Source organism: Neophocaena asiaeorientalis, unplaced genomic scaffold (genome assembly GCF_003031525.2).
Source record: "Neophocaena asiaeorientalis asiaeorientalis breed wild unplaced genomic scaffold, Neophocaena_asiaeorientalis_V1.1 scaffold648, whole genome shotgun sequence".
NCBI lineage: Eukaryota > Metazoa > Chordata > Mammalia > Artiodactyla > Phocoenidae > Neophocaena > Neophocaena asiaeorientalis.
The window spans coordinates 6,392,514-6,413,453 of record NW_020172781.1 but is presented as its reverse complement, the minus strand read 5'-3'; the positions used below and the strand labels follow the sequence as shown (position 1 = coordinate 6,413,453).

The following is a 20,940-nucleotide window of genomic DNA, read 5'->3' as shown; positions in this document are numbered from 1 at the left end:
GTAACCGTCATCTCAGCCCTCAGCGAGTTGTACATTTTTGCTGGTGGTGGGTTGGAACCATTGCAAGAATTACCAAAATGTGGCACAAAGTGAGCAAATGCTGTAGGAAAAAGCGGTGACAACAGACTGGCTTGACACAGGGTTACCACAAACCTTTGATTTGTAAAAAAGTGCGCTCTCTGTGAAGCGCAATAAAACGAAGCACAATAAAGCAACATCTGCTCGTGTATACGTTACACGTGCACAGACTCCAAATCATAAATACGTGACACACGTGTATGGATCTCTGTATGCTTGTAAATATTGCTTGTATGGTGTGAGACAGAAGTGACTCAGAGCAGAAAACAATGAGGAGGACTTCCCTGGTGGCGCAGTGGTTAAGAATCCACCTGCCAATACAGGGGACACGGGTTTGAGCCCTGGTCCGGGAAGATCCCACATGCCGCGGAGCAACTAAGCCCGTGCGCCGCAACTACTGAGCCTGCGCTCTAGAGCCCGTGAGCCACAACTACTGAGCCCACACGCCTACAGCCTGTGCTCCGCAACAAGAGAAGCACCGCAATGAGAAGCCCGCGCACCGCAACGAAGAGTAGCCCCCGCTCGCCACAACTAGAGAAAGCCTGCACAGCAGTGAAGACCCAATGCAGCCAGAAATAAATTAATTAAAAAAAAAAAAAACAAGAAAACAATGAGGAAATGAACCAGGTCTGGGAGACAGAAATTTGGCAAGTTATACCACAAGACTTCAACCCTTCACTGAGCTGGAAGCTCCCTCCAAGTCGGGCGGCACTGAGAACGCAGAGGGCGGACCCACAGGGAGGAAGGGGACGCTGACCCATGCCTGCACGCAGGGACTCTAACCCACGGGCCAGGATGCCTCCGGGCGGCGGGGCACAGTCGATCAGCCACGGGCTGTGACCACCTCGCTCTTCCCGTGCGACAGTATCTGTCTTCCTGTGCCTGTGGTTGCGTGGACCGGTGGGAAAATCAATGTGATGCTGAAGGGAGCAAGGGGCTCATCTTTGCTTCCAGCTGCTCCCAGCTTCTCCGTCAACTACCTCATGCCCAGGGTTCCGTATTAACACGGTGGGAGGACACGGGGGCAGCGACCACAAGCTGAGGCGTCAGTGACCACAGGAATATTAAACAAATGGGTGCCCACCCAGACTCCCCGCCAGCCCTGCCGCCCCATCCACTGACTTCACCTGAGCTGTTTCTGGCTGGGAGGGGAACCCAAGGGGTGGCCTACAGGGTCTCAGAGGCAGAAGAGAATGGGAAAATTTCAGATCGAACTCAACTCATAAGATGAGCTAATGGGGGAACCCTGGTGCATGCTTGCTTTCTCGAACACAGGCCTGACACTTTGTTCCTTTGGCTGAAACCCCTTATTCCCCTATCACTCCATCACCTCCTCAGCTGGACCCGGGAAAGCCAAACTTCCAAAGACAGCATTCACAGGCTGTCTCTCCTGGTGGATCCGCCCCTCATCTCCCACAATCCCCCACTCATTCTGAACCCGATTCCCTGAAAACCAAGGCTCCTCCATGCCTCCCTGCCTTTGCATACGGTGATCCCTCAGCCAAGCTTTTCCTCTCCCTGCACCAGCCAGAGGTGAGCTACCTGCTTCTTTCCAAGACTCAAATAAGACGTTATCTCCTCCAGGAGGTCTTCCCAGTCTCCCTGCTTCCTCCTCTGGGCATCCCCATGTGACACACGCCCTGGTCCCATCATGGACCAAGCTTGTTTCCACACGGATCTCCCAAACCAGGCTGAGTGTCTTGAAGACCAAATATTAATCGTTGTGGAAATTTCACCCTCTACTCCAAGGCAAATGCCCCTGAGATGTTTGTTGTTGAAAGGAAGATGAGTAAGACACACCCGTGGCCTTCCAGGAGTTCACAACTAAATCAGGAAATAAGATGGGCTTTGGACTCAAAGAGACCTCGGCATAAACCTAGGCTCTGCCGCATCCCGCTGTGTGACCCTAAGCAAGTCCCTTCTCCTCTCTGAGCCTCAGTTTCTTCATCTGTAAAATGGGATAATCATAGCTCCCCCCTCACAGGGCTGCTGGGCAGTTTCGATGGGATGCTGCATGGAAAGCTCCTGGCACACAGCTGATGCTCCTGTCCCTCGGCTGTCACTGGTCCAGGAGCGTGTCCCAGGAGTCAGAGACAAGGTGCTCGCTCCCAGGCTGCCTCTTACCTGCCCTGTGCAGGCGCAGCGCCTCCAGGATGTAGGACCCTGCAAGCTGCACCCTCAGTGCCGGGATGTCCAAGGGGAGGGACCCGCCTGCTCCGGGCTTGTCTCTACCAGGCTGCGGTGGAGTCAGAGACCCCTGCCCGCCTCTGCTCTCCACCACTGGGCTCAGCACCAGGCAGTGGATGAAGTGTAACTGAGACCGGCTGATCACGCTGATCAATGCATCCTAGGACAGAGAGGAGACGGGGTTGCGGTCAGGGCCAGGGTGAGACAGACAGGGGTCTGAACATTCCCCAAATGTATATGCAGTCTGTCCTGGGCATCTCTGTGGGGGCCCTATGTCCTACACCAAGGACCTCCTATCCATGGCCTGATTTGTACTCATGAGAAATAAAGGACCTTTGCAACAACCCTTACTATAACAGATGGAGAAATTGGGACATGGAGAGGACAAGTGAGCGACCTAAGGCTGCATGGACCACGCGCCGAAAAGGAAGACTAGGACCCAGGACCTGATCTGTGGGCTTTTCCAGTATAATATGCTACGAGTCATTTCTTCAAACCAATCCTTCCCACATCCCACCCTCCTGAGCTCAGCCTGGCTCAGCCTGACCACTTGTTTTTGGATCAAGGTGTCCAGGTGACACCTTTACAGCCAGTGCTGGATCCTGGGCCTCCCCTATGGAGAGCCTAGAGGTAAACATGCAGGCCTGCGAGGTGAGGAAGGCAGGCGGGGCGGGTCTGGCCGTGACATTTGTCACCTTGGTCAAGAGGGCAACTGTGGTTCCTGCAAACTTCCCGAAGCCGCTTAAGTTAAACCAAGGAGCTGAGGCTTTGGCCTCAGACTTGGATGGATCACTTTCCACCAAATTTCTTTGCTTCCCTGAGCCTCGGTCTCTTCCTTGGTGAAACGTGGGTGTTGCCCGCCCCTTCAGGCTCGCTGGGGAGCTCAGAGATGATGTGGGTGGGTAAGCCACCCTGGAGGCGGGCAGTGAGGCCACGACTCCATGGGGACAGGGCCCCCACTCACCATCTGAAGCTTGATCTGGGAGCACGGGGCCTTCCTCTTCACCGCGGCCAAGCTGCTGGCGAACGTCCTCCTCACCGTGCTACTCCTCTGCTGGGCCTGCTGGGAGGTGCCCTCCAGGCCGGCCACGGCCCGGCACACAAGGGACAGCTTGGCCCGGGACTGGAACAGGCCCCTCAGCTCCTCCCTGGCAGGTAGGAGGGGAAAGAGAGAGGTGCTTCAGGGGGCTCACAGGGTGGAGCAAAGGGGACCCCCCTTGCCTCCTGCTAATCTGCCTCCTGAACCCTCCCCTCGAATCATACGCTAACTGCCTACTCTGTTCATGGTCCCTTCTGCCACACAAGCCTTTGCTTGGTGACAAATGTCAGCCCCTTCCTCCATGCCTCTCTTCCTCCCCTGACCTCAGAGCAACTTTCCTTCTACTGGACATTTCCGTCACCTACGTACCTGCAGGAATTCTACCCCGCCTGCACTTCCTTAGAGGGCAAAGTCATCTCGGTCATCCCGAGAACAGGTGCAGTACACAGCAGGTGCTTACTGTGCTTGCTCTCGAACAGACAGCCTGAGCGCCAGGCAGACCCTACTGCGCCCCAGGAGGAAGCGGGGGCCCAGAGGAGGACCCGTGCCTCTCTGGTCGCACCAGCCCATCCCCTCCAGTGGACACCTGCGGGCACCTTCCATCGCTCCCTGCAAGTCCGGGCCCCACCCCGGTCCCAGCCCTCAAGACCCATTACCCACCCGCCTCTACGCCTACCCGACTGTCCAATATTAAGGAAATGAGTCTTGCCAGATGCACCAAGGGTGCTGAGAGAGGTTAGATGCATGGCAGAGCGCACAGACTAACAATGGCTTGAATACACTCACACTGAAATAAAAATCTGGGGAGGGAGCAGTGGGGGGCGTGAAGCCCCTGGAAGCAGCAGCCCTGAGAGCGAAGGATGTCGGCACCAAGCCCTGGTACAGGGAGAGAAGGTCGGGCCCACAGCCCTGACCCCTGCACGAGGACTGCCCCATCTGTGGGGTTGGGAGACCTGACTTCTGGTCTCCAATTCACTTTGTGCCTTGGGCAGTCACGTGTCCTCTTTGGACCTCCACTCCGTATATATAAAGCGAAAGCTGAGTGGGCATGAGAACCTCCTGGGAAGCCCCACCTGAGAGACTAGATGGGCCCAGGAATGAGAAAGCGACACCAGCAGTCCTGGTGCATCAGGGACCTTGGCTGCAGAACCACATGCTAAGAAAAAGCACCAACGCTTGGCTCTCAAGTCTGCAAGACACCCTGCTGGGATTTACCTCCAACCTGCCGTGCTCTCTCACCTCCAAGCACACGCTGCTCCTTTTTCCCAGAATGTCCCCCACTCACCAGGCCATCTGATCAACCAAGGTGTGCCCGCCCTTCCCTAACCCTACACCACTCACTCAGCTTGAGCCATGGGATTTTAGAGCAGAAGGGAAATTTACAAGGCCACAAGACGTGTGGAGGGCCAGCTATGAACCAGGCTCCTTAACAAGCCATCTGTCATGTCACATCACCAAAGCCTGACAGCACACGTGTAAGCTTGGTGGCATCATTCCCATTTCTCAGACTGTGAAACTGTGACCCAGCTCACGCAGTTTGAAAAAGGGAAAAGCAGTATTTGTACATTTGCCTGACTCCAGAGCTGTGCAACATGGCCTTGCCCAACAAACCCTTATGTCATGATGGAGAAAGCGAGAAACCCAGAGGAGGGAAAGGGACTGCCCACAGTCACCCAGGTGACACGGGGCAGGGATGGGACTTGACCCAGGTCTGCTGGCTCCCCACACAGCCCTCCATGTGCTCTTTACCCTTCCTTCTGCCCCATCCCCTGACTTGATCTCTTTCCAGGAGCTGTGAGCCCCTGAGCCCCCCAAGATACAGGCTTTCCAAACAACTCTGACCACCTAGACCCAAATCGTATCCCGGCTCTGCCACTTTCTTCTTGTGCTATGTGATCAAAGGTGAACCACTTGGTCTCCTGGGGCCTCAATTTTCTCATCTATAAAATGGGCCCAGAGATACAGTTGTTGTAAGAATTTTAAAAATGCTTATAAAGCGTTCACCCTGATGCCAGGTGCATAGCAGATGGTTAGTAAATGTTGTGGCCTGAGCTTCACGTGTGCGCACACACGCACACGCGCACACACACACACACACACACACAAAACAAGCATTTCCCAATAGCTCTCTGAAGTCAAAGCAGCCCTCTGCTAGCACTTCTGAGCCGTCAAGAAATGCAGTGAGCTTTTTTTAATGCTACAAAACATTATCACTTTGGCTTTACGACCCCCTAGTTTGAAGATGTCCATAGAAGTCCTTTCAGTCACATCATCTACCAGATACTCGATGAAAGGCCAGAAGCCAAAATAAGAAATCACAGCTTCCTAGCTTTTGTTCCACTTCCCCAGAAGGCCGGCTTTTCTCCTCAGCTGGACTCAGGCTGGCCCTGGGAGACACTGAACTGCTCCTATTTGAGTCCGGGTCTTTGCATCATTAGGGAGGGGTTCCTGTACTGGTCTCCATCACTGCGCTGTTGTGACTTCACGGCCCCAGCACCTCGAATGCCCCAGCCCGTCCCCAGTCCTGGCCAGGCTCACCTCTTCGACTGCTGCAGGATCTGGGGGGCGTCCAGGGCCGAAAGATTAGGCTTGGCCCTGTGGAGCCAGCCCGTGAGGTCATAGCGCACGGGGTCGTGTCCCAGCTGGTGGGCGATCTCGCACTGCAGGGGCTGCTCACAGGTCCGGAGGGCACAGGTCCCTGAAAGCAGATACAGGGCATGAGCCTTGGGACCTGGTGGGGACACTCTGTCATCACTTGGCATCACTGAGAACACGCTTTTCCCATTTTAATATGTTCCAACCTAGCTGAAGCTACCAGTTCTGGGCACCCATATTTCCCCTGCTTTGTGCATTTATGTGCATTACATCCAACCTCGATTCTGTTCCTCCTTGCTTTCTTAAACCCAGGATACCTGTTTTTCCCAACTACCATCAGCACACACAATCTCCATGATTTTTACCATACCCATGTTATCACCTGGGCTATTATTTACTTAATGTTTTCTTTCAATCGACTCACATTTTTACCGGTAAAATGTATTTATACAGAAGCATTATACTGCAGATCTGGTGTGCCAGCCATATTTATTTTCTAATATTTGTGGAAATAAATACACAATTATTAAATATTTTGAAAATGTGTGTACCACCTGAAGTTGTCTTGAATACCAGCTACCAAATAAATGCACAGCATATTCTTGGGAGATGCTGGAGGACACCTGCTTCCAAAGGACAGAGTGGGAGAAACAAATGGGCTTGGAGTTGAGAAGACCTGTGTTCCAATCCTGACTTGACCGTTTATTACAGTGGGACAGGGGGCAAGCCACCTACGTTTCTGAGCCTCAGTCTCCTCCTCTCCAAAATGTGGATTAAATAATACATGTCTCCCAGGGTGGCATAAGGTCTGAAGGAGAGAAGGTGTGTGAAGTACTTTGGTGAGGTCACTCCAGAGCAGTCACTCAGGAAGCAGCAGTAGTGGGTGTCACTGCCATTTCCTGCTGATGTTCTGGAATCACAAAAGGTTGACCTTTACATCCCCAGAGCCCAGAATCATGGTTGGCACATGACTGGAGTCTGGAAGTGCTTGTGGAATGAATGAATGGATGGATGGATGGATGAATGAATTCCTGATCATTTTTCATATCACTCTCATTGCAGTGATGCTCTCAGGCTGAGTAATGGCTCCAGACCAATTATTATCAGAAGGTGTAGTACCATCTCGGTTCTTGTACCTACTCTGAATGACCTTCCTACATTTTCTCATCCCGTGATTGTCAATGGGCCAACGTGTATCCAGGATCTCGACTGCCTCCCTTAAATCTTAATTTGCTTCCTCTACACTTCACTGAGCTAAGAAACGAAGGACCTGCATTTCTTAGAACTCTGCACAAAATAAACAAAGTCCGAGAGTCTTCAGGTTCTGCTAAGTAAGGGGCATGGATTCTGCCGTCTGTTTGGCTGCTTGGAAATTCCTTGTGCTCACTTCCTGGACCTCCTCTACGTTCTGGATCATTAAAGTTACCAGAAAGGCACACTTCTGCTTAAGTGAAGCATCACTGCATCAAGAGTGACCCATGAGCCCTTCAGAGCCGTGCAGTCCCTGCCCGTCCATTGAGAGAAGAGCAAGGGACTTCCCTGGCAGTCCAGTGGCTAAAACTCCGTGCTTCCAATGCAGGGGACCCGGGTTCAATCCCTGGTTGGGGAACTATGATCCCACGTGGCACGCAGTGCAGCCAAAAGATTAAAGAATGAGAGAGAGAAGAGCAAGGGACAGAGCAGACACTCGGCCCTGGGACATACGTCCCCGACTCCCTGCAACGCTGCAGGTGTCTGTTTGCAAGGCTGCCTCCCTGCCCTGGACCGGAAGCAACGTGAGGGCAGGGGTCGTGTCCATTCAGCATGATGTCCAGCAGCTAGCACAGAGTTTGCTTCGAATGATGACCCCAAGGGCATCTGGGGAGGGGGAGGAGGCCCAGAGTGAAGAAAGGCTGCTCATGTGTGCTAAGCCCTGGCCACCCTCCATGACTCAGTCCTCACTCTGGTCTGTGATATAAGCGTCACCGGCGCACAGCATGCACCTTAGGTGAGAGACAACATACAGCGAGCTGGGTCAGCCAGAAAGCCCCACGTGTTCTGCTTGAGTGAACGTTCCCATTAAACGTTGGGACGATGATAAGAGCTAATCAGAAAGCCCTAGAGGCAAAATATATATATATTTTTTTAATACTGAAATGTCTGAGTTAATGTGTCTAGCTCAGTCGGTCCAGACAAGATCTGTCCCCCGGGAACCGAGAGCCTTGCAGCATCCTGCTCGGGGTATCCGGGACCGGCATGGTCAGGCCTCGCAGGGAAAGGACAGGGGCCGAGGGTCCTGCCCCAGCCACACCCTACACGACACTTTCCACTTCTGACCCTACTCTCTGTGTCTTTAGCTGAAACATCAGGACGAAAACATTCCATTCGAGAACTCCATTTCATTCGATTCTGGATCACCAGTGTGACTGGAGCAGAGCAAGCGAGGGGTGGGGAAGAGAAGATGGCAGGTATCCACGGGGGCCCTGCTATGCTCCAGGCACTGGGGAGACAGCAGAGAACAAGACAGGGGCACCCCGCACCCTCGGGGCGTACTGGGTGGTCGGGGGATTGACGAGAAGCAAGCAAACGGGTCACCAAACATCCCAGAGCCCAAAAGGGGCCCTGAAGGAAACAAGCAGGGCGTCTTGTGATGGGACAACGTGGCTGAAGAGGGGACAGCTACAGACAGGGGTCAGGGAGGCCTCTGAGGAGAGCCCTGGCGCAGGGAGCTGAGGGAGCATGTACAAACGCTTCTAGGCGCACACAAGCTCCTCCGTGCTCACACCGGCCCCCAGGGTTATCACCATCTTACAGACGGGAGAGGGAGGCGATTTCCCAGAACTCACACGCGTTGCAACTAACTAGTGGAGCAGGGGTCCAACCCAGGTCTCTGGGGTCCAAAGCCTGGGTGGGCTTTTAACAGATCTGCCTCCCGGCTTCCTGTGGGTCTACCGTCCCCCGGAAAAAATAAAAACCATTCCAGAACCCTGGAGACATTTCCTGCAGACAGAGGCTCCTTTCATAACCTGGAGAGGGTCAGGGGTCTGGCTGGCTCTCTGAGTGAGGCCTCCCGGGCGCAGCGCCAGCTCCATGCTCTGTGCCTATGGGGCCCCGGTTAGCCACATGGCTTCTCCAAGGCCCCAGATGCCCCCGGGAGGTGGGGCGTAGTGGAGCCCACAATGCCCAGCTCAGACTAAGAGCTCCACAAATGGCAGTTGCACCTGCCCCTCCGTCCCTGTTCACTGGCTGGCAGAGGCGGACGTACCTCAGAAAACAGAGGTGACCTTCAGGAACGGAGATGACCGTTGGCAGCATCACATGGAGCACTAGGGCCCCCTCTGCACCCCCAGCGGAGGTGCCCCGGGCCCCGGGCACTTTGCTTTCATGAGCCCCTTCCTCGCTCTATTTCCATATATATAGATATAGATATAGAGAGATGTGTATTGTGTGTGTGTATATATGTGTGTATACAAATACATACATATACATACACACAAAATTACATTTCACGACTGTTGGTATAAAAGCAAATAGATTAATATTAGTAATATATAAGTGTATTATATTAGCTTACTACAGCTGCCATAACAAAGTACCACAGACTGGGTGGCTTAAACTACAGAAATTAATTTTCCCACACTTCTGGAGGCTGGAGGCTGGAGGCTGGAAGTCCAAGATCAAGGGGTTGTCAGCAGGGTTGGTTTCATTGAGGCCTCTCTCCTTGGCTTGGAGATGGCTGCCTTCTCCCTGCATCTTTCCTCTGTGCATGTCTGTGTCCTAATCTCTTCTCCTGAGGACCAGTCATATGAAATTAGGACCCACCTCAATGACCTTATTTAACCGTTATTACCTCTTTAAAGACCCTGTATCTATATAAAGTCACATTCTGGGGTGCTAGGGGTTAGGAATTCAATATGTAAATTTTTTTGCGGGGGGAATACAATTCAGTCCATAACATGTACTTAACCTAAATGTTCATTTTTTCTTTTTTTTTTTTTTTTTTTTGCGGTACGCGGGCCTCTCAATGCCGTGGCCTCTCCCGTTGTGGGGCACGGGCTCCGGACGCGCAGGCTCAGCGGCCATGGCTCACAGGCCCAGGTGCTCCGCGGCATGTGGGATCTTCCCGGACCGGGGCATGAACCCGTGTCCCCTGCATCAGCAGGCGGACTCTCAACCACTGCGCCACCAGGGAAGTCGCGGGCCTCTCACTGCCGTGGCCTCTCCCGTTGTGGGGCACGGGCTCCGGACGCGCAGGCTCAGCGGCCATGGCTCACAGGCCCAGGTGCTCCGCGGCATGTGGGATCTTCCCGGACCGGGGCATGAACCCGTGTCCCCTGCATCAGCAGGCGGACTCTCAACCACTGCGCCACCAGGGAAGCCCCTTTTCTTCTACTTTTAACAGAAATCAAAAGACTTTCACAGGCCACTAAGAGTACCACGGGCCCCAGGCACTGCCCCTCTTGCCTGGGGGAGGAGTCGGCCCTGGGCAAGTCGCCGCAGACCCAAGCTCTCCAGGAGCCATCGGGGTATTAACGCTCTGGGCACGGTCCAGGGAGAGCGGCTGGAGCCAGCAGGTGGTACTGCTGTTCCTGCTGCTGTCAGCAAATCCAGCGCAGGAGTGCTGGCGGTGTATCCCGGACAGAGGCCCCAGCCCAGTGGCACTGAGAGCTGTCACACGTCTTTCTCCAACTCTTCCTCCCAATTTCTCATAAGCCACTCCAGTCAGATGGTCACCCGCAACGCTCCCATTGGAGTCGTACTTGTCTTGGTGGTCAGTGACCTCCACGCAGGCTAAGTCAGTGCAACTCCTCAGCCATGCCTCACTCGACCTTCCAGGAGCATTCAACTCGGTCGGTCCGTCCCTCCGCCTGCGGCTTCCAGAGTGCCACATCTTCCCACTCCCCTCCTCCAGCCCCGGCCACTCCTCCCCGGCCACCTTTGCTGGACACAGGCTTTGTCCCTGGCCCCCTGACCTTGGAACGTCCCAGGGCTGAATCCCTGGCCATTTGTACTGCCAACCCTCATTCCTTTAGTGATCTAAACCAGAACCGTGGTCCTCAACATCTTACAGATTTTTTTTTTTTTGCTTTATCATACATCTCCTCTGCTAGAATGTCAGTCCCTTGGGGTGGACATTTTTGTTTTGTTCACAGATGTATTTCCTGGCCTAGGGCAGCGGCCACCACATTTTAGGTGCTCCTGAAATATCTGTTGAATGAACCAGTGAATGAATGACCCCACATCCTGACCACCATGTCACTTAGGACCTAAAAGACTTCAGAGTGTATTTGTCTTCTTACATGCCTGGGGCTGCCCAGGTGAGGGGGGCTCACAGAGATTTAGATCCAGACAAGGCTTGTGTTGAATCTGCCTTCTGACACTCACCCTCTGCGCGATGTCAGACAAGCGTCTCTACAAGCCTCTCTCTGGAGCTCACCTTCCTCATCCTGGGGGGTAAGAATATCGACCTCCAAATACGTGAGAGAATTCTACCAGACGCTGCACAAAGCTCAGAGCACAGGCCCCGCGTGGAGTGCGGACAGCATTCCTCCAGCTCGTGGATCCACAGGGGTGATATTCTTCGTCGCGTCAACAGCCTCGGCCTCATCAATGACATCACACCTGGCCGCTGATGACGAAGCCCCTCAGGTACATCCTCTCACCCAATCACAGCAGTGGAAATTCTGGTGAAAGGGAGGCCAGGGCGAGCTCCAACCCCATTGTTCAAGACTACATGAGATCTGTTCAGTGCCACGTTGGTGAAAGTACGAATAGCCGGACTTGAACTTGAGGCTGACGCGTGCCAAACCCTGTGGTCTCTGATCTTGCTGTCCCAGCTCGAAGTGTCCATCTCGCCTCACACTTTTCCTTCTGCCAATCCAGCCCACCACCCAGTGCTGGGGACGCCGCCTGCTCGGTACCTCCATAGTCAGCCCACTTTCCCGGGGCAGGCAGCTCCGCTCTCACCTCCCTGGCCTCCTTCCTATCGTATCTCCACACTGCAGTCTGGGTGAACTTCCTAGAACATGAATCTGACCATACCTGCCACTGCCTAGAATCCTTCGTGGCTTCTCATTGCTCTTGGGTTAAGACCAACGTTTTCTGTGAGGCCTGCAAGGGCTTGAGGTCTGAGTCCAGATGACATCTCCTGCCTTGTCCTGTACTGCGCTCCCTGCCCTCTGTCAGATTTACCTGCATACCTCTCCCCCTGAGGGCCCCCGGCTCCCAGAGAAATGAGGTCTGCCTGCTGCCCACCACCAAACCCCAGCCTGCCATCTCAGGCTCAGCGGCCACACACGTGCTTATGTGTTAGCCTGTCATCTCCCCCTGTCCCCGACTCCCCCCAGCAAGGACGTGGATCCCATCAGTGCATTTGTTGCCATACAGAACGGTGCCCAGCACACGGTAGCTGCTCAGGACACTTGAGGAATACATGAACGAATGAACACACGAATGAATGAAAGCACACCCGGCCACATGCACAGACGTTTCTGCACTCAGACTCCCCACCCTGCTGTGCAGGCCTCGTTGGGGCGTTGACAAAGACAGATTCTAACCCCAGGCTGGACTCAGCACCCCGCCCCTGACTCGCTCCCTCACCTTCAGCGCCTTTCTTCTCAAAGGCGGCACAGAGGCGCTCGAGCACCACGCTGTCCCCGGAGCCCTCCACCCGGACCTCCTCATCCAGGAGCCAGAAGAGGCCCCTGGCGTCCTCAGCACCTCCTCCGGCTGGCAAGCGGATCTGGCAGGAGATCAGGATACACTGAGGAGTCCTGATCCCCCGACGGAGGCCAGGCCCGGGTTTCCCTTCCCACCCATGGGAGTCGGGTGGGACCTGCCTCCCAGGCATCACAGGCCTAGATCCACACTCCCTACACCCCACACTCCCACTCACTGCAAGACTCTCAGTGTCGAAGCCACAAAACTAACAGTCTCTTGGTTACCAGGGGTCCAGATCCTGCCTGTCTTCATTTCCAGGGTGACCTTGGGCAACTTAACTGTACCTCTCTGAGCCTCATTTTTCCTCTTTTGCAAGATGGAGAGTGGTAATATTTTCCTCCGAGGGCTGTCGTGAGGGTTTAATAAGGGCAAGCACTCTATAAACTACACATCTCTGGCTCCACACAGGCAGCTGGTCTATTCGTGCACAGCCAAACATGAAAGGATTAATCCCATCTGCATCACTTCCTCTTAGAAGTCCTTGTAATTTTTTAAACTAAAATCTTGAGAGGGAAAAAAAAAAGTTCCCAAAGCATGTCTTAGAGAAGGTGAAGTTGGTTCAGGGGCACAGACGCGGAATTCTAAATCTAGCTCCCAGCGTCAGAGACCATCCAGGCGATCCTGAAGCTTTGCATACGGGAAACTGAAAGAGGCCTGGAGAGTCTGCAGGACTTATCTGAGGGCCCACAGCGGGCTGACACATCTGAAAATGGTGCCAAGTGGTTAAAGTGGGAATGTGATGCATATGATGGCCAACGGTCCCAGTGTGCTTGGGGCCAGGGGCTTCCCAGGACGTAAGGATTTCAGTGCTGAGGCCAGCAAAGTCCCTGGCAAATCAGCGCAGCTGGTCATCCTAATTCAGGAATATCAGTCCACACCCCCCTGAGAGGGGTCCAGACAGGGGAAGGGACACGTCCAGGGTCACATGGAGAGGCCCAGGGGCAGAAGTGGACCTGGATCCCAGGTATCCTGAATCTTCACCTTGGCCTTATTTGCTGGGGTTGAAACCTACAGTCAGCCCATCCCCAGAAGGTAGCTGTTCCAGTCACTGCCCAGGGGTCCCAGGGATGCCATGGTCCTTCCCTCCTTGCACTGCCCGGGTGGTCCCTTCAGGCCTGCCCCTCCCAGGTGAGGAAGCAGGACAGGGACGGGGAACCAGCCGAGAGGTGCCAGCAAGAAGTAGCAGCAGGTGTGAAGGGCCGGCTGGGCTCACAGACTGAGAGAGCTTTGCAGGGGCAGCTACAGCCTGCTGTGAGCCCAGAGAAGCCAAGGGACCAGGACAAGGTGTCCAAGAGCAGGAGAAATGCAACCTGCGGGACACCTACTGTGTGCCACACACCCTGCAGGGGCTTTACGTGCCAGATACCACGGGCGTTCACGACAACCCAGGGGATACCATCTATCGTTCCCTCTTGGGTGATGAGGAAGCTGAGGCTTGGAGAGGTTAAGTGACGCGCCCACGGTCACCAAGATCGGACCAGAGCCCAACAAGTTCCACGGCCCAAGCACTCTCACACGAAGATGCGCAATGGCCGGGGGCAGCTCTGGGAGACGGTTGAGCACAGGTGCAGATCTGGGGTCAGCACGGTGTGTTCTGGGGCTGGGGAAAGGGAGATAACGACTCAGGTATCCCCCAAACTAAAGCCTGTCTGCCTCCAAGAAGCTCAAGGGCCTGGATCCACCATCACCCCCGCTCTCCATCCCCCAGGGGCCCCTACGGTCCCAGTCTCTGCTGGGCACAGCACCTTCCTCTGAACACCCGATCTTTCCAGGTGACAGGGCTGGAGACCACTGGGCACCGGCCCTGGACTCCCCTCAGCTCAGACCACAGTCCAGGTGTGGGTGCGTTCTAAGACGCAGACTCAGATTCTCAACCTGATGGGATTTAAATATTCTTTGCCCAGGCCACACCCCCCAGACCAATCAACGCAGAATCAGGGAGTGGGTCCCAGGCGTCAGTGTTTTTAACAATCCCTGGGTCATGCTAGGTGCAGGCAGTTTTGAGATCTAGTAGCTCAAAGGCTCAAATCTGCCAGGATTTCTAAAAAGGCCGTGCGGCATCTGAGAGGCCGTGTTACCTGCAAAGGACTCTGATCCACAGCAGCCACCGTGGTCCCCAGGGATGGCTCCGGGAGGTCAAACCGCACAGGAACATCTTCCTAGAAAGTCACAGAAGCTCAGCATTAGCTCCTTACGTGAGCTGAAGGGGAAGAAACTTCTGAAGGAGCAAGGGAAAGTGAGGACTTCCATCGTCACACCTTGGCCATTTTTTTGTGTGTGTGTGTGTGGTTCACGGGCCTCTCACTGTTGTGGCCTCTCCCGCTGCGGAGCACAGGCTCCGGACGCGCAGGCTCAGCGGCCATGGCTCACGGGCCCAGCCGCTCCGCGGCATGTGGGATCTTCCCGGACCGGGGCACGAACCCGTGTCCCCTGCATCGGCAGGCGGACTCTCAACCACTGCACCACCAGGGAAGCCCCCAAGGCCATTTTTTATTATTATTTTTTAATCGTGGTAAGAGTAGACATGGCATAAAATTTAACATTTAAATCATTTTTAAGCGCACAGTTCGTTGGTGTAAAGTACATTCACACTGTTGTGTAACTGTCACCACCATCTGTCTCCAAAACGTTTCTTACCTTGCAAAACTGAAACTCTGCACCCATTAAACACCAACTCCCGATTTCCCTCTCCCTATTTCTGTGTCTATGAATCTGACTCCTATAAATACCTCGTATGAAGAGAATCGTACAGGATTTGTCCTTTTGTGACTGGATTATCGCACACTTAGCACAATGTCCTCAAGGTTCATCCAGTCGTAGCATGTGTCAGAATTTCCTTCCTTTTTATGGTTGAATAATAGCCCCTTGTGTGAAGAGATCACATTGCTTTACCCATTCATCCACTGATGGACACTCGGGTTGCTTCTACCTTTTGGCTATTACAAACGATACTGCTGTGAACATAGGCATACAAATATCTCTTCGAGACCTTGCTTGAAATTCTTTGGGGTAGATACCCAGAAGTGGAATTGCTGGATCAAATGACAGTTCTATTTTTAATTTTTTGAGAAAACACCACACTGCATTCCACAGCAGCTGCACCATCCTTATTGTGCACAAGGGTTCCAGCTTCTCTACATCCTCCCCAACGCTTCTTACTCTTTTTAGTCTAGTGGGTGTGAAATGGTATCTCAATGTGGTTTTGATTTGCATTTCTCTGAACCAGTGATGTGGAACATCTTTTTGTGTGTTTATGGACCATCTGTATATCTTCTTTGGAGAAATATCTATTCAACTCCTTTGCCCATTTTTAATCGGGTTCTTTTTGTTTTTTATCATCACCCCTTAGCCTCTGTGTGAGAAGAAAGGATATAGACCAGCATCCCAATAACATCCTTATACTGTTCATCCTCAGGGTGGTCAGCAATCACGGTGAGAGCTTTATCAGGAACTGATAATTCAGGGCAAACTTTTCTAATATTTACTGAGTACCTAATAAGCGCTGGGCTGAGTGCTGGGTGCTGGATGGAGCAAAAAAACTATGGATAATAAGAGTTGGCATATAAAAGTAACCGGAAATATCCAGATAATGCTATGCTCAAAGATGTTCATCACAGTGCTGTTTATAACAGCATAAACATGGAAATAACTCAGATGGCCAAAAGAGAGCTCAGACAGAACCAGACATAACCACAAACATGCATCCTTACTAAGAGCTGTGAATGGAGTGAGGAAATGTGAATAACATAACGCTATGAGGAAAAAGACTATAAACTCGTGTGTACAGATGGATGGGAAATCTGCAGAGAAGACCATATATGGAAAAATGGCTGGTGTAAGATACAGACAGTGGTAACGGTGGTTGCCTCTGGGTGGTGGGGCTAAAAGAGATTGTGTTTTCTGCTTCTTGACACTTATACGCACTTGCCAGTTTTTAAATAAAAAACATGTTTTACTCTGATCATCAGAAATAAGTGAAATATTATGGGACAAAAAAAATATGATGGCTGCTACTATATGTGGAATGCCTAATACACATTATGCATTTCTCTATCCCATTTCATCAAATGCTCCAAACAGCCCCTTTAGGCAGTATGGTAAAAATGACTGTGAAAATAACCGCCACCTCTCCCCTTCCCCATACCCACACTCTCGGTACAGATATAGAAGTTTCTCCCATCAAGAAGTGGATGCCATTTCCCCACCCCGTGAGTCAGGGCTCAGCCTTGGACTTGCTGTGACCAACTGATTACAGCAGAGGTGACGTTGCCAGTTTCAAGTCTTGGTCCCAAGGGGCCCTGAGCACTCCTGCTCACTCTCTTGGACCCCTGCCCAGTGCCATGAGAACAGCCTGAGCTAACCTGCTGGAGGACAGGGCACTCCTGGAGCACAGGTGAGTCATCCTAGCCAAAGGGCTGCCTGGATCAGCTCATGGCCAGCTGACCTCCAGACACAGGGGAGAGCCAGCCAAGAGCCACCTACCCAACCTGCCTCTGACCACAGGCACACGCTCTCCCAGCCAAGACCAGAATAGCTACCTAGGCAATCCAGAGACCTGCGAGCAATAACAAAAGGTTATTATTTAAGCTACTATGTGTTGGGATAGTTTATTATGCAGAATTATTGCGGGAAATGGTAACTGATACAGGAGTATTGCTATTTCTATTTTACATGTGATAAAATTGAGGTTCAGAGAGGGTGAGTGACTTTCCTAAGGCCACACAGCCAATAAGTGACAGAGTTAGGGTGAGACCCCAGGTCTCAGCAATGCCATGTGTTTAAGATTTATTCATATTGACGTTTTCATGTTTATTGCTGTCTGGGCTCCAACCAAAGAAATGACCATAATTTTAATACCCATTATCCTACTAATAAACAATATGATCATTTCTCATATTTTGCCATTAGCACTTGCTGGAGCCAAAGGGGTCCCCTTCAGGGAGGAAGGAGGGAGCAGATGCTAGGGGGCATCTGGGGTGCTGGCGATGTTCTCTCCTTTTATCCTGGGTGGTAGCTGCAATGAGTTTGCATGGTTGGACAAATTCACTAAGCTGTACACTTCTGATTCAGGCACTTATTTGTGTAAATGTTATAGTTCAAAAAATTTTTTTTTAAATATAAGTAAAGGAGGGCAGGCAGGGACGTGCCTGTACAGGTTTCCTGGTTCACATATACAGAGTTTCTCCGGGGGGCCTCCTAGAAAGGGAACTGCATCTTCACCTTTCCTAGATGTTCCCACATTATGATCCAAAAGGTGTGCAAACCCACTATTTTTACCCACAACCGGGCACGAAGGGCCTTCCACGGGGAAGATGCAAACTAACTGTTGGAGGAGGATTCAGCTTGGGTATGTGGGCGAGGAGGAAGAGGTCAGTGCAAACAAGGGACAGCAGTGGGAGTGAGGCCTGGGGAACCCCAAGTTCTGGACTGTAAGGTGCGGGGGCTGTGGCTGGAGACTGGGCTGTAGAGGGAGACAGAGGAGAAGCAGAGGCCCAGGAGCCAGGCCTGGAGTTTGGGTTTTAATCATCGACAGACCAGACAGGATGAAACTAAAGCCTACTGGAGGACCAGATGACCACCCCCTCCCCTGTCCCGCCCAGCCTCACACCCTCACTGAGCCACTGCGAAGGCCCCGCCCCAGCCCAGCCATACCTCCCGGAATCGCTCCAGCGTTGAGACAAAGGTCCGCTGGTAGAAAAGCAGCTGCAAGCGCTCGTGAGCGTAATTGTGGCACAGCTCCTCAAAGGTGGCGGCCCGGTCTTTGCCATGGTGCCGGGGGTTCTGAAAGCCTGGAGAGTCCACCACCATGATGGAGGCCATGGAGAGGTGGTGGGAGGAGAAGGATCTGGGGGGGGAAAGGAAAGGGGCCCCGAGAGGACAAGGACTCTTAAAACCCCGTTGGTCCAAGCCTCCCACACCCCTGCATCACAGAGATGGAGAAACCAGAGCAGCATGCTGGGCGGGTCTGCAGATCCAGCAGATCTCACCACTTGCAGGCTGTGTGACCTTGGGAGAGTTACTTAACCTCTCTGAGCATGGGTTTCCCCCACTGTTAAATGGTGGTAGGGATGAGTAGGATGACCCCAGGGGCTGCAGTAAGAAGAGAAGGAGTTAAAGTATGGAAAGTGCCTCCCATGGACACCGCAGGCCTTCAGGAAACGTGCTCTCTCTACCAGGCCCAGAGTGGAGAAATGACTTGCTTAAGGTCGCACCACAAGTTGGCTATAAAGTTAGGACTAAAGTCTCCTTTTCTTGCTTAGTGACACGCTGCTATAGAAAAACAATCTTGTTCAGTGCCTGTCTCAGTTTACAAAGATCTCTCAAGTCATCACCTCCTTGGAGCATCTTGACAAATCTATCAGGGGGACAGAGAAGGGATTATTCACATCAAAAAGCAGGAGTTAAGAGACTTTGGAGAAAGTCACGCGTGGGCTCCAACCCTCGCTCAGCCACGGAGGGGCTGTGTGTCTTGGGAGAGTTGCCTGACCTCTCTGAAACTCAGCTGTGAAAGGGCTAATGATGGAGATGAACTTAGAAGGCTGTTGGGAGGGTTGGATGTGATAAGACATCCACAGCTCTGAACGTGGTAAAGCGGTCAGTGTGTTTTCTGTTATTATCATTAGCGTGACCAGCTATACACTCTGGAGGGCCCTTAGTTTAAACCTGAGCTCTTTGCTGTTATTTGCTGAGGTTTTCCATTGTAAAATGGGGCCAATAAGATCAGCCACCACATAGACATGCATGAAGATTAAATCAGTTAATGTTCAGAAAGCCAGACGCCTTCTAGGTGCTCATAAACGTAAGGGTAGTTGGTATCGTTATCACCAATACACCCATTTTATGGAGGCAGGCTCCCAGAACCAACCAGGAAGCAGCCACCCTCTGCAGGCTGAAGCAGCCGCCCTCCACTGGCAGTTCACCAATAAATACTTCCTCCCCTAAGCACGCATGATCCCCCTGGTTTCTAGATAATGTGTCTGTGGTCTCAGAGGGTAATTACTCCAGCAGCCCGAGGGGGCCAATTCTGTGTCTGTGGAGAACCCCACCTGCACTGTTGCTACACACCAGCCTCATCCTTAACAGGATGTCAGAAGCCTAGTTACGCCTCCTGCTTTCACAGAGGAGGGAGGGAAGCCCTTGCCCCAGCTCTGGTTTGGCCACACTGAAACTGCTTAAAGATTTCCCGGGGCTCACAGCAGCACTCACCACGGTAGAAGACAGAGGCTCCCGGCAGTACTACCTGCAGATACCTGCAGCATTTTATGATCACGATTAGGAAGAGCTGTTTACAGACACTATTTCTTTTTTACTTTATTGTTTAATTTTTTATTTATTTCTTTTAATCCTTACAGTGACCCTGAAGGAAAGAGCCATTTTTACAGATGCAGAAGGAGAGGTCAGAGAGGTGAACTGATTCGCCGAAGTCACACAGCCCACAGGTGGCCAAGGTGGAATTTAAACCCAGCACCATAAGACACGGCTCAACAAGCCCCTCTCCAGCTCAACAAAACCCCACTCTGCTAAACTCCCCAGACTCCCCGGGTTTGGGCTCGTTCATACACTGCAAACAGGTCGCCTCTGTAACCAGGAGAAGGTTGCCATTACCTGTTGATGAGCGAGACCACGGCGGCAAAGACCTCTTGGTACAGGCCCGAGGCCATGCCCTCCACACACTCCACTCCTGTCATCTTGAGCCCTACAGTGGGGAAGAGGGACGGGTTGACATCCCGTGGTCAGGACCTTGCCTGGGGCCGAGGTCATCGCTCCAGTGCCATCATTACTGGCCTTAGTGCATCTTCCCCCACCGCGCACACACGTCCCCCTACTGCTGAAATTACTTACGTTCTTAGGACCAAGTTCAAGTGTCCTACCAAGTCTTCCAGGGTCCTGTGTGACCTGGCCCTACCTCCCTAACCTCCACTGTGATCTCCTGCTCAACCCTCAGGGCTCAACCCAACGTCACCTCCTCAGGGAAGCCTGCCTTGACCACCACCACCGCCCCGTTAAGCCAATTCCCAGGTCTACCTTGCTTTTTTGAAAATTTTATTTATTTTTCACACTGAAGTCATGATAGACATACCAAAAGACCTGTACATTTTTAACGTATACATCCTGATGAGTTTGAAGTATACACCCATGACACCATCACCATAAACACACCACAAACATAACCATCACCTCCGCAAGTTTCTTCCCTCCCTCTTTGTGTGTGTGTGTGCGCACGCGCGTGTGAGATAGGAACTTTTAACATAAGATTAACAAATTTTTAAGTATAGAATATGGTATTGTTAATTACACTGTAGAGATATTCATCTACTGATCATTTTATTCATCTGCCCTCT

At 52.5% G+C, this 20,940-nt stretch overlaps 1 protein-coding gene across 1 annotated transcript in view; it reads right to left on the bottom strand.

Moving 5' to 3' along the window:
- Nucleotides 1-20,940, bottom strand: part of MYO18B (myosin XVIIIB) — a 236,926-nt gene that overhangs the window by 150,693 nt on the left and 65,293 nt on the right. The window contains exons 15-21 of the mRNA XM_024741392.1: nt 20,204-20,294; nt 18,251-18,443; nt 14,677-14,757; nt 12,479-12,620; nt 5,843-6,002; nt 3,230-3,413; nt 2,203-2,425 (exon numbers count right to left, since the gene is read on the bottom strand). Coding sequence (XP_024597160.1) covers nt 2,203-2,425; nt 3,230-3,413; nt 5,843-6,002; nt 12,479-12,620; nt 14,677-14,757; nt 18,251-18,443; nt 20,204-20,294 — 1,074 coding nt within the window. The remainder of the gene's footprint in view (nt 1-2,202; nt 2,426-3,229; nt 3,414-5,842; nt 6,003-12,478; nt 12,621-14,676; nt 14,758-18,250; nt 18,444-20,203; nt 20,295-20,940) is intronic.